General features: G+C 43.4%; 1 protein-coding gene across 4 annotated transcripts in view; it reads right to left on the reverse strand.

Moving 5' to 3' along the window:
* FAR1 (fatty acyl-CoA reductase 1) overlaps positions 1-17765 on the reverse strand; it is a 185656-nt gene that overhangs the window by 77974 nt on the left and 89917 nt on the right. For all 4 annotated transcript variants that reach the window (XM_068261228.1, XM_068261227.1, XM_068261225.1 and 1 more), the window contains 2 exons: positions 10826-11001; positions 5518-5697 (listed from right to left, as the gene is read on the reverse strand). In XM_068261228.1, coding sequence (XP_068117329.1) covers positions 5518-5697; positions 10826-11001 — 356 coding nt within the window. The remainder of the gene's footprint in view (positions 1-5517; positions 5698-10825; positions 11002-17765) is intronic.

Below are 17765 nucleotides of genomic sequence, written 5' to 3' on the forward strand. Positions count from 1 at the left end.
TGTCTGTCACTATGGTGTGCCGTGTCCCCCCTTCTGTTACTTGTGTGGCCGCTCTGACAAGCCCCGTAGTAACTCATGCGTATAAAGTATTTCCTTGCGCCCCGCGTGGCCGCTTTGTCCCGCCCCCGTCGGAAGACCCGTATTATTTGTCTCACCTCATGCATATAAAGTATTAACTTGCATCCCGCGTGGCCGCTTTGTCCCCCCCTCCCCTGTCGGTGTCTCCCCGTGCCTGTTAAAAGTAACGCCAGACAGCGTAGCTTACTGCATCCATGCTGCTTGGGGATCGCCGATGTCCTCACTTCTCGCTCTAGTGACCGGCGCTTGTGGAGCTGACATCATCTCCACAAGCGCCGGTCACTAGAGCGAAAAGTGAGGACATCGGCGATCCCAAAGCAGCATGGATGCAGTAAGCTTCGCTGTCTGGCGTTACTTTTAACAGGCACGGGGAGACACCGACAGTGGAGGGCGGGACAAAGCGGCCACGCGGGACGCAATGAAATACTTTATATGCATGAGCTGAGACACATAATACAGGGCTTGTCAGAGCGGCCACACAGGTAACAGAAGGGGGGACATTAATGCAGAGACAGAGAGACCACACAGGGAGGGGAGGAAGGGGGACATGTAATACGCAAGGAGATCATACAGACAAGGGGGCTGGACAGAGGCTACACAGGGGTCAGGAGTGTGTGTGTGTGGGGGGGGGGGGGGGGCAGTCAAAGAAGAACACAACACAACAGGGGACACCTGGGGACAGAAGCTGGACAGAGCAGCCACACAGTGGGCAGAAGGGGAAGGGGGACACCCAGCGACAGAAGAAGACGCCTGGGGATACACAGGGGACACCTGGGGCAGAAGGGGACACACAGGAGGTCAAAGAGGACAGAAGGGGACACCATTATAAGATGCTCCTGGAACATGGACACACCAGGATTAGTATATCTTTTTTCCCCTGGTTTTTGCCCTCTAAACCTGGGTGCGTCTTATATTCCGGAGCGTCTTATACGGCGCAAAATACGGTATTTATTCCTGTGATACAATGACAGCAGCCATGTTGTTTGTAAACATTACACAGAGGCAGGTCTATCTGTATCTTGAGCCATCAGCCTAATCCCCTCTCCTCCTCCCCTCTGCCTCTGAAATCAATGGCTAGTAACACCTCCCCCTCCTCCTGCCCATACCTCCCCCTCATCCCATGAGCCCTTGCTACTGCCAAGGCTCTCTGAAAACCTGTGGGAGTGGCTTTTTTAGTTTATAGGGAATTAGAGTATTAAAACAAAAAAGTATTTGGCTTGAGGAATGCCCTATAAACAATAGGAAAGGAACACAATTATGCAATGTGTAAAAGTTCACCTCGGATCCACTTTAAGTCTGAGGGGAAGTAGAGAAGCAAATAAGGACAACCCAGCATGCCCTGCAACTTCCTTTTTGTGTACCAATTTTTTGTGTGTACCAAATAAGAATCATGTAAACTGGGGAATGATCATTTATCAACAAGAAAAGTAATAGTGATTTTAACTTTTGGATTGGCTGGTTAGCATCCTTATTACTTGTTTGCCAGATAAAAATAAAGAATTGAATTTTGATTTTATGCCCGACAGTTACACTTTTAAGTCAGACTAAAATAAACATGTAAGCTGCGTTCACACTGTACCAGGTGATAAATTGATCCCTTTTCCATTTAGGCTGCTTTCACAGTAAGACGTTACAGGCGCACATTAGCGCAGCCTGTAACCCAGCCCAACTCACAGTAATGAAAAATCAATGGGCTGTTCACAGTGCCCACTTTGCGTTACATTGTAACGCTGCACGTTATTTAAAAGTGCAGCATGCTGTGCGTTCTACGTTAGACTGTTTGCACATGCTTAGTATTGTGTTTTGTTATGGTTTTTTTTTCTTTTTTTGAGGAGGAGAGGAGGAGGGGAGAGTCCGCTATTGTTAGCCACATGGCTAATTAATATTCACTGCACTGCCGTGTAGTGATGGGAAGTTCAGCTCGATTCATTGAATCGATTCATTGAAAAGAGCCGGAATTCATATCTCTACTGTTCAGAATCGATTCATTGAAAAGAGCCAGACTTCCCATCACTAGGTTCAGTCCTGCTGCTCTGAATCGATTCTGAACAGTAGAGATAGGAAGTCCGCCTCTTTTCAATGAATCGATTCATTGAAAAGAGCCGGACTTTCCTTCACTTCTACTGTGTTTTCTTCCTGGAGCGGCCGCTGATTGGCTGGCGGGACCAAGTGATGCGGAGTGTTCCGATCATGTGGTCCCCGCAAGGTACAAGACAAAAAAGGCGCACCAACAGTCGCACAACGCGGCTCACTCTGGCGTCCACCTCCAACACCACCAGGTGTTGCGTTAGGGGCACGTTATGCGACCATAACGTCCCCTAAAACGCAACGTCCTGGTGGGAAGGAGGCCTTAAGATCAGTTTGTTACCTAGGGCATCAGTTTATCATCAGGTTTTTCCATTCTGCATCACATAAAGGCTCCCCATGGCAGTGGTCACACTGCAGAGTTTGCAATTGCAAAAGGGCTGCGTGTACTTCTTTAGGAGTGATCATGAAATATCGGAATTTCGATTTTCTGCAATTTTCAGTGTGAACCTGAAGGGAGAAGTATATGGAGGCTGCCATAAGCATTTCTTTTTAAATAATACCAGTTGCCTGGCAGCCCTGCTGATCTGTTGGGCTGCAGTAGTGCCTAAACATCAGAAACAAGCATGTAGCTAATCTGGTCAGATCTGACAATGTTAAAAACACCTGATCTGCCACATGCTTGTTCAGGGGCTATGGCTAAAAGTATTAAAGGCAGAAAATCAGCAGAGCAGCCAGGCAACTGGTATTGCTTAAAGGGAACTAACTATGGCAGCCTCCATATCGCTTTCATTTCAGGCGCCCTTCAACCCTGTCCATCCTGTCTAAAACCCACTATAACTCCCTCAAAGGAGCTATGTGAGAAATTTGCCTGCTACTTTGCTGACAAAGTATCTTCTATTCGTTCTCTCATTCAGTCCACAGCACCCAAGACTCATGCAACTAATGGAAATAGCTGCAAAAACAACCTAACACCCTGGACTGATTTCAAAAGTATTAGTGAGGAAGAGATCTCAGACACCCTCTGTCGTCTCCACCAGACAACCTGCGACCTGGACCCTGGACCAACTAAACATATGCTGAAATGCCCTGACCTGCTTGGTCCAGCATTTCACAAAATAGTAAATTGCTCTCTGCAAGCAGGGAGGTTTCCTACCTCTCTAAAAGAAGGAATCATCAAGCCCCTTCTCAAAAAACCTTCCATGGATCCAGATGCTATGAGCAGCTACAGACCTGTCTCCAACCTCCCCTTCTTAGGTAAAGTTATTGAAAAGGCTGTCTATCTGCAACTTGAAACCAGGCTGTCAGTAAACAACATCCTGGACCCTCTACAATCTGGCTTTAAGAAACACCACAGCTGTGAAACAGCCCTCATCCAAGTCTGCAACGATCTGCTCATGGCAAGGGACAGAGGGGAATGCTCCATCCTAATCCTGTTGGATCTCTCAGCTGCTTTTGATACAGTTGACCATGAAATCCTGCTTAACAGACTGCAGGAGTACTGTGGCATCAGTGGATCAGTCCTCCAGTGGTTCAGATCATTCCTGACTGACAGAACACAGAGAGTATCCCTAGGACCTATAATGTCCAAACCTGCACCTCTACAATTCGGAGTGCCACAAGGATCAATCCTATCCCCTCTGCTGTTTGCAATCTACATGTTGCCACTCGGTACACTTATCCAACGACATGGCCTGACGTACCACTGCTACGCCGATGACACACAGCTATACCTGTCCTTCAAACCTGGTGGAACAGACCCTACCCCAAAAATAAACTCTTGCTTAGCTAAGCTTCAGGCATGGATGAATGATAACTGGTTGAAACTGAATGCTGACAAAACTGAGGTCCTGTTTGTCCAAAGCCAGTGCTCGCCATCAAAACAGCTCTATCCTAAAGCAACACCAATCAGGATCGGGAATTCAGACATAAACAGCTCCAACCTTGTGCGCAGCCTTGGCGTACTAATCGATGGGGAATTGAGTTTCAGAAACCAAATTTCATCTGTAGTTAAATCTTCCTTCTTTCATCTGAAGAACATTGCAAAGATTAAACATCTGATTCCCCCAGAGGATCTTCAAACCCTAGTCCACGCCTTCATCACATCACGGCTGGACTACTGCAATGCCCTTTATGCTGGCCTCCCCAAAAAAGACTTGCGTCGCCTGCAATTAGTGCAGAATGCTGCTGCCAGATTGCTAACAAACCAGCCTCGCCACTGTCACATTACACCGATCCTTCGCTCACTGCACTGGCTACCAGTAGAATGGAGAATACTCTTCAAGATTGGACTGCTGACATTCAAATCCCTGCACAATCTGGGCCCTGGATACATGAAGGACTTGCTGAAGCTGCACCACACCTCTCACAACCTCAGATCAGCAAGTTCTATAAACTTGGTCACTCCCAGAGTGCACCTCAAAAAATCTGGAGACAGAGCCTTCTGTCATGCTGCCCCTACTCTTTGGAACTCCCTACCACACCCAGTAAAGACAGCACCATGCCTGGAGCTATTCAAATCCAGACTGAAAAGCCACCTGTTTAGCCTGGCATTTCCAGATTTATAAAATTCTTCCCCTGTACCACGATGGTCGGAGCCATGCGCTTTGAGTCCCACGGGAGAAAAGCGCTTTACAAATGTTATTTGTTGTTGTTGTTGTTATTAGATTGAACAACCAGCTCACAATGAGTTTCATTCTAGCTTTCGTACAATGTCTGTGCTAGACGCAGCCACAGTCAGTAGAGGCCTGCTAGAGGATCCAAATGTCTCTAGTGACTAAAGAGAGGCACAGACAAGAAAACAGCTGAAGAAAAAGTGGATATGCAGAAACTCGCACAGTATCTGGAGTACCCTGTGTAGGTCCAAAGGTGCATTTCATAACAAAAGTGCGTTTGTCCTCTAACTTCTATTTGTTTGCCATCAGAAGCACGAACTGTTTGACATCGTGGCATATTGACTCTTCATTATACTCATTACTAACTTTGGCAGAGCTGAAATTATGACAGTATTGTCAATTGCACAACCAGAACAAATACACAGAGGCTATGTACACACACAGTTTGCATACAGGCAAAATACTTAATTGCCCCTATGTTTTAGCAAGGTAAGCAGCACAGAGATCACTGGCAGGTGCCAAGCAAACACTGCTAAAGAACCAGTGAACTCCAGCTTTTTATTAGTGCTTTCAAGGGTGAATATGTTTCCAGGCATGTGTAGATTAGTATTCTGTTTTTCATATCAATTTGAAAATAACTAACCAATTAAATGTAGCAGTCTCTGGTAAGGGTCACGCCCTTCTGCCAGGAGCTGCTTGTGTTATTTTACACACAAAGCACCCAGCAGGTTCCCTCATGCCAAAGATTTCCATCAGGTTCAAGTTTTCTGACAAACTGATAAGAGCAGTGCACACTTACTCTAAGGACTCTATAAGCTTCTTTGGGTCCACAGGGGGCGGGTACACCATTTCTTCAATGTGTTTCCGGTTACAGTTGGCATATGCAGTTGATACATGTATGAACACTTCCAGTTTCTTCATCTTTTGTGCTAGGTGTACCATTTGCTGAGTGGCTATAACATTCAACTGCATGGCATCTCTGCAACAACAAAGGAGAAATAGATCATTATATGTTAATGGAACATAAGGATACTGAAAGCCACAACAACCACACCAAGCTCACTGAAGAAAGAAATCAGAAATTAAAGGAATGTATGTTTGCATTTCCCTCCCTGCAAATTATACAATGCATATTCACTCACTATAATAAATAAAAATACACTATTACCAAAATTCCTGGGACGATGCTTAAAATATTTGAATTCAGGTGTTACAATCATGTCCACGGCCACAGGTGTGTAAAATCAAGAACCCGGGCATAATTCTAGGAAGATTTGAGTAAGAATGGGTCGCTGGGACAAAACTCTGAATTCCTGCATAGTAACAGGATAGGATGCCATCAGTGCAGTAAGCATATTTGTGAAATTTCCTCCTGACTAAAAATATTCCATGGCCAACTGTTAGTGGAACTGTTAGTGGTCCGGCATCCCTGGTAGCTGTGGAACACTACAGGAGAGGTATTTGGGCATTTTGAAGGATAAATCTTTAGGAGAAGAGGAAACAGAAGAAAAACATCCTGGAACTGGGTTATTTACTTTTTTTAGGCCGATTTATTCCTGATAGATTGAAGCATGACATTTCTCAGGAATCCGCATAGAGATGCCGCATGTTTTGCTGTTCCACCAAATGTTAATATGACTCCAACCCAACCCCTGCATTAAGATCTCCTACCTGTCCAGTCGCTGCTAGTGACCAGCTGATCCTTCTTCCCCAGTTGTGTTCCACGTTGCGCATGTGTGACGTCACATGAACAGCCGTGGTATACGTGGCAGCCACGTGAGACGCAAATATATGGAAGAAGGAGCAGCTGGGAAGAGTGCAGCCGGGGGTTCCGTCGCATTAGGTGCTTGTCCCGATATCGCACATTGTTACCGCCACGCACGCGATCCACCACATCAGCCAAGTTTGCTCGATTGATACAACAGATTTTTGCCTGAAATTGCTCGATCGGACGTGCTTGTTGCGGCACCGATTTTCATCCAGTTGCATAAAATTATTAAATCAGATGGTCGATCGGGACGCAAAATCGCCGCATGTATGACCACCTTTACTTTAGCAGAGGTGGAGATACTGGAGATACTGAGCCACAGAATGCTGATCGGATACATAATAAATTCAGATCATATTCCATTTCTTTTCAAGTGCACATTTATCTTGATCCTCTAAATTGTGATAGACGACATACAGACAGACAGACCAGCAACGTACAGTATGTCTAAAGCAAGCGTTCTCGGCAGGCAATCAAGTAGTGGGAATAGAGGTTTGCTGTGAGGGGTGAAGTAAAATGGAAACATTATGCATAACAGAGGGAATGCTGGAGGGCTGCCTGGACATGGACTCCAAAGTCCTGACCTTGTAGAGGAGCCCCAGGCCAACTATTTCTACGGGAAGTGCTGCCTCTGGCGAAATGGACTTTCCGAAAATATAGTATGAGAACAAAATAAAATCTTAATCAACCTAACTGGGAAAAATATAACTGGTGCCATCAACTGCACTTTACCTTTCTTATTACTTGAGTTGAAAGCTTCTATTGCCAGCGTGGAATTAAAAGCAATGAACACACTTCCTTGTAAACTATAATTAGTTGAAATCGGGTCATTCTTTTTGGAACACCTTGTACTTTTTTACAGCTGCTGTTTGTGCTCATCCCAGTTTCAATAATATGCCTCTAAAACATTCCCAAGGTAAGATTACGTACGCTTATATGTGTCACCCTTAGGGCCCGTTCAGAGCACAAATGCAGATGCCCATGCGTGCGGAATGCAACACGTACGAGCGCACGCCATCCGCGTTTGTGTGCGTTGCGTGGCTGATCCCATCACTGAAAAGTGAATGGGACAGCACCACGTTTTTACAAAATCTGCGTGCAGCATGCGTTCCCGGACCGCACAGGTCCGGAACGCATGCAGTGTGAACATCAGACAGTGCACTCTATGCACTGTCTGATGTCGTGCGTGTCTGCTTCCTGCACGCGTTTCCAAAACGCGGCTTGAAACGCGTGCAGTCTGAACGGGCCCTTAAAGACACTTGAAGTTACAGGGATATGGAGGCTGCCATATTTTTCTTCTTTTAAAGGATACCAGAAGTGACATGTGACATGATGAGATAGACATGTGTATGTACAGTGCCAAGCACACAAATATCTAGGCTTTGTTAATTTCTTTTTTTTCTTTCTCTGCCTGAAAGCGCTAAATATCAGGTATGTAGGTGACTGACTCCGTCCTGACTCAGACAGGAAGTGACTACAGTGTAACCCTCACTGATAAGAAATTCCCCTTTTTAGCTCTTACACAATAGTATCCAGCGCTCAGTTTAATTCAATTAATCAGTGTCAACCCAAATTCAGGAGAGCCCCATAGTGATAATGGTTACTCTAGACAAAATACTCAGTGTCACTGGGTGTGCATAAACACACTATAATTTATTTATATCTGCATAACAAAATACCCCCAACACCCCCATAAAATGCAAGCCTTCAAGTGTAATGCAGTCTAACCATACACAGCCGGCCGTGTCATTCACCCTGCGCATACATACAATGTCCACACATTCAAGTATATTGCACTCTCGGGAGTAATTTCCAGTTGCAAAACCTCTCCTCAATGTGTGAACTATGGCAACAGTTCCAATTGCGTGGGCTGTGTACCACGTATTTCAAGTTGGATTGTCCCAACATAAGACTCCAAAATAAGGAATCCACTTGCTGTGATAAATTTGACAGTTCCTAAGTACTCCAAAACTGTAGTTAAGGGGGGAGTGGAGACTAGCATGCAGTGTAAAAGTCCATGCGCAGTAAGCTTGTTGCTATTGCTTTAAGGTATCCGCTGTATTAACATATATACCAAGTGGAACGGCACCAGGAGGGCTCTCACCACCTCCTCACGGTTGTTGCCCGTCACAACTAGCATGCAGTGTAAGCAGTGCCCGGAGGGCTCTCACCAACTCCTATGGTCTGCCCGTCACAATCAGGTCCTCTTCTTGCCTCCTGCGCCTACTGCCCGCTGTCTCCTCTCAACCCCACGGCTGTCATGCAAAAATCCACGCTATGCTGGAACTGCACGCCACACAGCGCACAGAGGATGACGTCACTTCTCCAGCCCGCCTCCGTTACTAGTATCGCCCGCCCCTCGGGCTTCGTCAGACGGTCACGGTTAGGGAAGAGTCATTATAAACAGTTGCAGCAACAAAATCAGAATGGCAGGTATACTACATCATACATCAGAGCTTCATTCCCACTTAATTAAGCACAGTAACACTTCAAACACAACTCAATGGTCCTGAATGTCAGGTAATAAGGTGTTTTTCAAAGGACCTTGTAATTCCATTAGGAAGCTCTCTGTTTGGGTACATTTCCTCCTGAACATATGAATCATACCACATAGCCAAATACTGTATCTCCAAAACCAAAAGCGAGCTCAGCAGCCACTTCCTAAGAAGATCAGACATGATTCAAAGTGACGTCTCTGACTGGGCGCCATCTGAAAGGCAAGTGCTTCCCATCTCAGCACTGTAACATTAGCTCGCACACAGGCGACAAGATAAAGGGGACACTATGAAGAGATAGTGATGCCATTAGCTTTATCATAAAGGACTTGCTCGTGCAAGTCAAGGCAACATAGGGAAATAAGTTACATGCTAAAATTGGGAGAGAAAAAAAAAGCTGGAAAAACAAAACAAAAACAACTAATTCCCAGCCATTTCCCAGTCTGTACAATGGGGAGGGCTGAGCCTTCTGGTTCATGAGTAAAAAAAGGAACTTATGGTAAGCAAAAAAGGAGAAACAATAAATCAATACATTGCAAAGTGAGCCGTTAAAAGAATACAAGAGAGATCAAGAAATGATTGATATTCCCCATGTAATTTGTTCATATTGTTTTATCCACAATGAGCCGGCTAGTCATCATATTTACTACTGGCAGACAGGGAGAAAAAAAAAACAAAAAAAAAAAAAAAAAAAACAGCACCAACTGTCATTTATAAACACCCCCCTTAACAATACAATAGCCTAATTTTTTTTTTATAGATATACATATGCACAGAGGGAGATAGTGGTTGCTTGGCAGTTGGAAACAGGCGTTACTTCCCACAATGCAACCAGGCTCCCAGTGTGATATCAGGACCATAGTCATGACATTACACTGTAAGACGGGTTTCACCACAATATCAGCCATACACACCCCCCTGATTTATTTGAGAAAAGGTAAAGCTTCCTCATGGGAAAGGGAGTATCAGTTACTGATAGGGATGAAGTTCAATCCTTGGTTACGGTTCATCATTAAAGCTGAAGAAATGTTTCCCAACTAGTACTGCAATCTTAGATGTAATAGAATATTTTCTCATTTAATGTTACCTCTAAAAACATATCACATGACCCTATCCCATTTGAAAAATGTGAGCAACTTCCAACATCGCAGACAGCGTTTACGGTCCATCCAAAATGTTTCCCACTAAACAGTTTTGCCATTTGATAAGCTGTGATGAACAGCAAGCAATAAGGTGCCACTGTATTGCGTTTCCTGTATAGGACCCTCAGTGTGTACTATGGGAGTACAGGTTTGCAGAGTGTGATGATCAGCCTGCAGCTATATATTTTGATAATAATCAGAAAGTAGGATAAGCCTCACACAGAATGCTCTTCATTTTATAATGCGTTGCTATATCCGACCACTAGGAAGGTATGGATCTTTTTATAACCCCCCCCCCCCCCCCTTTCCACTCCCCAAGCTTTATTCTAGCATGTGGTCTTATCTCAAGCCATTTTCGCTGACTGTTCAGTTCATTTCATACAAATTTATAAACGCATGACAAGCCCCTGCAGTGTATGTGAGTTATGCAGTTACAGAACTACAGTAAGACAAAGACTGCAATTACTGCTGATCTCCCAGCATGCATCTGTGAGACGTGACCCCCCACCACGCTTCGCCTGTCATAATTACAAAGATCTTTACAGCAAAACTATATTACGCATCTTAATGCAGAGTGTGCGTGCGTGCGTGCGTGCGTGGGGCTTACTGTAAACTTTCCTTTTTCTAAGGTAAGATTTTAATAAGAATAAAAAGAACCCTATTTAACGCAATCCTTAACTATCTGTAGAGAGCCAGACTTACCGGAGCGATTCGTTGAAACGGACTGTGGCTGCACAGTGGAACACAATATCAATGCACTGTATCAGCAGGTCTTGGTCTTCCTTGCTGAGGTCCAGGTTGGGCTTTGTGAGTTCACTGCTCACGGCAATCACCTTCTCTACACACTCTGGCTGCTCCTCTCTCAACCTGTCAAATAGCTGAGGGTGACACAGAAGAAAACAATGAATAAAATCATTCAAATCATTAAATATTTGTAACAATGTTTCTTTACCCGTTGTTAGCAATCAATACAACCCATTTCTTACACAACACAATTTCTAAGACTTGTAAAAAAATACACTTCCATTCAGTGTGCAGCCGGTACATTGGATGCTCTGTTTACATCAGGGCTTGTCACAGTAGCCTCATACCATACAGACACCAGAGTTCTGTGGCATGCATTTAAAGAGTAACTGTTGGGCATAAAATCAAAAAAATCACTTCTTTATTTTTATCTGGTACACAAGGATGCTAATCATGCCATACAAAAGTTAAAATCACTATTACTTTTCTTGTTGATAAATTATCATTCCCCAGTTTACCAGACTCTTATTTGGTACACAGAAAAATTGGTACACAAAAGAGAAGTTGCAGGGCATGCTGGGTTGTCTTTTTTTACTTCTCTACTTCCTTTCAGACGTAACTAATGCAGCCTGATTGGCTGAAGCCTCTTTCCCTCCCATTTTCCCCTCCCACACCTCTGTTCCTCTCTGATTGGCCAAAATTTCTCAGGCTAAAACAATGCACTTTCTATAGTGAAGGGCGGGCAAAATAGGCAGAGGAGACTAAGGGCGGATATTACATCACGACTGGCTTCAAAATAGCCTCAGTAAATATGGAAACTGTCCTGAATAGGATTCTCTACTTTTCCTTTATAAAATTCACAGGAATCATAACGTGGACAGTGCAATACATATGTTATGTAAGTAGACCAAGTATTTATCTACTTATGTATTTGTTTTTTTCCCCTGAGATTGCCTAACAATAACCCCCACCCACCTACTCCTAACAATAACCCCCTCCTACCTATTCCTAACAATATAACCCCCACCCACCTACTCCTAACAATATAACCCCCCACCCACCTACGCCTAACAATAACCCCCCCAACCACCTACTCCTAGCGATATAACCAGCCACCCACCTATGCCTAACAACCCCCCACCCACCTATGCCTAACAATAACTCTCCCTACCTAAACCTAACACTAACCTCCCCCACCTATGCCTAACACTAATCTGCCCCTACCTATACCTAACACTAATCTGCCCCTACCTGCACCTAACACTAACCCCCCCACCTATGCTTAACACTAACCTCCCCTACCTATGCCTAACACTAACCTGCCCCCTATCTACACCTAACACTAACCTGCCCCCTACCAATGTCTAACACTAATCTGCTCCTACCTATGCCTAACACTAACCTGCCCCCTACCAATGCCTAACACTAATCTGCCCCTACCTACACCTAACACTGACCCCCTCCCACCCACCTATGCCCAACACTAGTCTGCCCCCTACCTACTCCTAGCACTAACCGCCCCCTACCTACTCCTAGCACTAACCTCCCCCTACCTATGCCTAACACTAATCTGCCCCTACCTACACCTAACACTAATCTACCCCTACCTGCACCTAACACTAACCCCCCCCCCCCCCACCTATGCCTAACACTAACCTCCCCTACCTATGCCTAACACTAACCTGCCCCCTATCTACACCTAACACTAACCTGCCCCCTACCAATGTCTAACACTAATCTGCTCCTACCTACACCTAACACTGACCCCCCCTCCCCCACCTATACCCAACACTAGTCTGCCCCCTACCTACTCCTAGCACTAACCTCCCCCTACCTATGGCCAACACTAATCTGCCCCCTACCTACACCTAACACTAACCTTGCCCTACCTACATCTAACACTAACCTTGCCCTACCTACATCTAACACTAATCAACAGAGACTGCAGTTTGGCAGCCAATTCGGGGGACGAGTGACTTGCTACATTCCCCAATAAACAGGTTTTTCTAAAATACATAATAAAGCCGCTCCCTTAGGGCCTGAGCCCACTGATGCAGTTGTGTCTGCTTTTCAGTTACACATCAATGTTACAGATGCTAAAAAGCAGACAGAAGCGGACACAACTGTGTTAGTGGGCTCAGGCCCTGAGTTAACACCGTCATGTTTGACACACAATTGAGAGCTAGCTTTTCCCAGGATCTGTGAGCTTCAATTAGGTTCATTTTAAGACCCTCACTAAGTTGCATAGAGCAAAAGTGATGGTTGTTAAGTGACAACCCAAAGCTTGGGAGTATTAAAATGATTTAAACAGGAGACAAATTATAAAATTATAATGGCTATTAACGCCTAGACAGAACATGAAGATCAGGGGCCTTACACAAACATTTTTTACTGGACAAGTGTAAGGGTGTCAATCTTTTGCGGATGCCATAACTATTTGACTTGTTCCTTTGTTTAAATAAAAAGCAAAAGGTTATCAACAAGTAATGTTTTCAAACATCCTGTTTCCTGAGTAAAGACTGTTCAACTTACAAAATTGACTAAATTTGTAATGTGCCCAGCGATGCATAAAAGAGGAAGAAACAAACACACACACACACACCCGCTTGTAGATATACACACTCATCAGTAGTAAGGTTAACATGTGCGCACAGCTAAGGATTTCTAGAACATTTATTTCTGAGCTGACACACCGGTTACATAATGGAATACACTGTATAGCACTACACGGCAGTCACTAGATAATCCAGTTCATCAGCTTCTTCAAGCCAGAGAGAAAAGAATGAGGATAAAGATCCTAATGTCGAGGAGAGAAAGCCAACTAACCAGGTCATCTCGCTCTCATCAAGTCTGGCCGACAGCACTCATCTCTGTGCATCTTGTGAGCAAGACCTGAAAAATGTCTTCCCCAGTTTTCACATTTGAAATGTCAAGTTGACAAACTGGTAAAGGTAAAAGCTTGTAGGCATTTTCTCCATCTCCTCCACAGGCCGACAACCCAGTTGTCACATGCAGATATTTGAGTGCCAATACAATTCTAGGACAAAAATCCAGTCAAATTCTGAAAACTAAAGGTGGCCATACACTAGTCGATGGCCACCAGATCGACCATCTGAGAGATCCCTCTCTGATCAAAGTGCAATCTATTACCTGCCCACCACAAACCGGGTCCCTGTCCCATACAATGTGCCCCTCCCCCCAAGCTTGAGGTGAGATCGGAAACCACTCACCTACTTGCCACGCACCTCCATTAGTGTCTTTCCACCTTCAGTGGCGCCTGTACCCTGCCTCATGTATGTGACTTCAGTACACGAGATGGTACTGTATAATGGCCTGGTACTTAAGGGCGGTTAGGCAGCCGGTCTCCAAAGGGTTAAGATTGTTTTGTGTATGATCACAAGCATTTAAGCAGGGCTGTGGAGTTGGTATAAAAATCATCCGACTTCTCAGTTTATTGAAACCACCGACTTCGACTCCAGGTACCCAAAATTGCTCCGACTCCTGGACTCTGACTCCACAGCCCTGCATTTAAGCACCAGACAGACACAAAATCCAAGCCAAATTAAACGTTCAACTATACTAGCCTGAGGAAGTTCTCCTAAGTTAACCTACAAAAAGGACTAAAGTATAACTTTTAAGAAGATATATTCAAAACAAATAGTGGCTGCTATAAATCAATCAGAGACTGAAGAAAGCAAATCTTACGGTACTATGGTAAGTATATGTAGTATAAAGGATTAGCAGAAATTTCTGCAAGGCTAAAGGGTTTTGAGGTCTAGTCCTCTTATACTACATATACTTACCATAGTACCCTAAGCTTTGCTTTCTTCAGTCTCTGGTTGATTTATAGTAGCCACTATTTGTATTGAATATATCTTATTAAAAGTTATATTTTAGTCCTTTTTGTAGGATAATTTATGTGTTTGTATTGTGAATCAGGCCTTTGTTGTTGAAGTTCTCCTAGGCTTAAATATGCTGCATAAAGTGCCTTATGAGTGAGAAGATAAGTAGGAGGCTCCTTGCCACATGAGGACTAAAAAAAAGCCCAGGAAATTGTGCATAAACTACAAATACTAGTTTTATTTAATGCCAAGACTAATGTCAGGTCGCACAATGGCTGCTGAGATATGGTCAGTACAGTTAACAAGCTGAGGGCACCTTCTTTTCAAAGAGGACAAGTGTTCTATCTGACCAATCATTTTTCCCTCTAAACACTGCTGGGTCAGGATATTTGGGGATGCACAGATATATAGGTCATCCCATTTTATAAGAAATGACGATAAACTAACTACCCAGTACTAGAATGAAGATCAGGGGATGATTTATTTGGCTACATGCGATCCAACACTGCCTTCATGCTCTTAACACAGCATCTGGGCAACTAGCAAAGTTATATGAGAGTCATCGATTACACACTCTAAATCTCTCAGTACAGGCTTCATAAACTGGAAATAGAGATGCTTTAAACTGCTGGATTCACTACAAATCATTCCTTTGGAGGTTCCAAAGTATTATTCAGCATGGCTTACATCTAGGAAAAACCTACAGGGGTTACATTAATCCACTCCAATAAAAAACGTTATCATTACAAAGACAACATCAAAAGAAATAGCATTCCCACTTCAATAAGGAGTAAAGAATAAAAGCTATGAACAAACCATGAACAGCTAATTATCACATCACACAACATCCAAATCCAGCACTGCTCTCTGTGGTAAGGCATTTATATGCATCACCAGAACACTTACAGTAGAAGCTGCTAATATAAATCACTCTGTCCAGGTGAGGGATTCATCCAGCCTAAAGAAAAATATTACTGTTACTGACTGCCAGGAACCATTACGAGAAGTGCAGACTAAATACTCCTGACTGTGCACCCCTTTCTGGAATGTATGATTATATATGAAGTCTTTTTAAAAAGTGGGATAAAATGTGTCAGTCTCCATATTCCTCTAAACGGACATTTGCACCATCCAAAATATAATGGTGTAAAAACTAAGAAGAGATTAAAAAAAAGTTGCCCAATTAGACATTCAATGAGACCAAAATTCAGATCAACCGTAAATTGAAGTAGATTTAAACATTTTGATATTAAGATTAAGGGATAAAATCCACAGATTGATCCCCAACGTTGGTCTTTAGATGGTCCTTATATAGTTGATTGTTATATCGAGTGATAATTGAATAGTGTATAGCCAGCTTTATACGGTGTGTGTCCCATTAAGCTTGTAAGCTTTTGCTTATCAAATCTACGCCTCTATCACAGTGCCTTCTGTTATACTTACTGGTAATAAAGGTTACACAAAAAGAAAACATTTTCTAATAGCTCACTGAACCAGGGGAACTAAAAGCCATTCCCTTCTTGTAAGCCTTTGGCAGGGCTCTCCCTCCTTGTGTATCCTAGCTCATTGTGCATCCTGCTCACAGAATAGTGTGAACCTGAATTACTTGGACTACTACTCCAGTGTATGATCTGGCATTGTGTGTCTAATGCTGGGAATACACGAGTTTTTTTGGCAGATTTACTTTCCGATGCTTTTTCTGATCAATTTCCATTCACTTCTATGAGAAAATCGATCAGAAAAAAAATGATCGAAATCAGATCGGACCTGTCGGAAATGATCTATCGAGCCAATTATCTGCCAATTATAAGCCCATCATAAGGCTTGGGATCGACCACAGAGGGCTATTGCAATCGCTAGTGATTTGTGGTTGTGTTTAGTAAGCAATTTTGAAAGAGATTTCCCTGCTCCTATACAAAACGTTAGAATGGAAACGCTCCCAAAATGATGCCTGTCCCACGATTTCCTTAATTGCAATCACTCCAATGGGATCCGCTCCATCCACTTACATGGGCAAAGCGTTTTGGAAAATCGCTAGTGATTGAAAGTAATCCCAAAATGTTGCCAAAAAAAAAAAAAAATACTCTAGTGGGTCCCAACAGCCCTTACTGCTTATTACCTGTATTGCATTGTCTGTCACCCCAATTATCAGTGTCTGTAACCTTATTTATTGTACAGGGTAGGTTTAAAAATGTGGATTTCTGCACTTGATTTGATTTTGATTTTTTTTTTTTTTTAATACAGATTTACTTAAATTTTCAGTTTTGACCTTTAAATGGTTTTGCTTGAAGCATTTACTGTAACTGTAGAGGCAATTCTGGGTAAAGATTATCATCAAATATTGTGTGTAAACTGACAGACTATGAGAGCATATTCAGAATTTGGATACTTTAATGGTTTTGGATTTAATCATCAATGTTATAAAGGTCAACCTTAGCTGTCCATTTAGGATCAATCTATAGGGGACACTGACCATTTCAAATGCTTTACATGTGAAAGGCTGGTATCAGATAAAGGTCTTGGGAAAAGAATAACAGGGACGCGGACGCAATGTCGGCTGCAGGCTATGAGTCATACCAGCCCGCTATACAACCTCTCCTCCATGACAAATAGGCAGCTGAAAACGAGATGCAGATTAGAAATCCCTGCAGAGGTCAGATGACTTTACTGAAGGTTGTAGAGATACGTTTGGACTGAGACAAGGAACACAGAGCAGCATTAGAACATAAACCTTTTTCCTAAGTGTGCAATTGAACGCTGCTACCACACTGCACCAGAGCGCCCCAGCGAGACATTTCCAGCCTTTCAGAAATTGATCAAAATTACAACCGGCCACATTTTTGCAGATTCCATCATAATGATCGAATCGGGGGATGAAATCGAGCAAGTGTATGGGCACCTAATAAGTACGATAATATCTGTACTCCTCTATTGTTCTAAAACTTTATGGATAATCCTAGCCTTAACATTTTAAAGGTAGATATTTTAGGTCTGCTGAACTTTAATTTATCTTACAATGAAAATAAAAGAATGAAAATACATTGGGGAAGTGGGCA

This window comes from Hyperolius riggenbachi, chromosome 11, assembly GCF_040937935.1.
Source record: "Hyperolius riggenbachi isolate aHypRig1 chromosome 11, aHypRig1.pri, whole genome shotgun sequence".
In the NCBI taxonomy this organism is placed as follows: Eukaryota; Metazoa; Chordata; class Amphibia; order Anura; family Hyperoliidae; genus Hyperolius; species Hyperolius riggenbachi.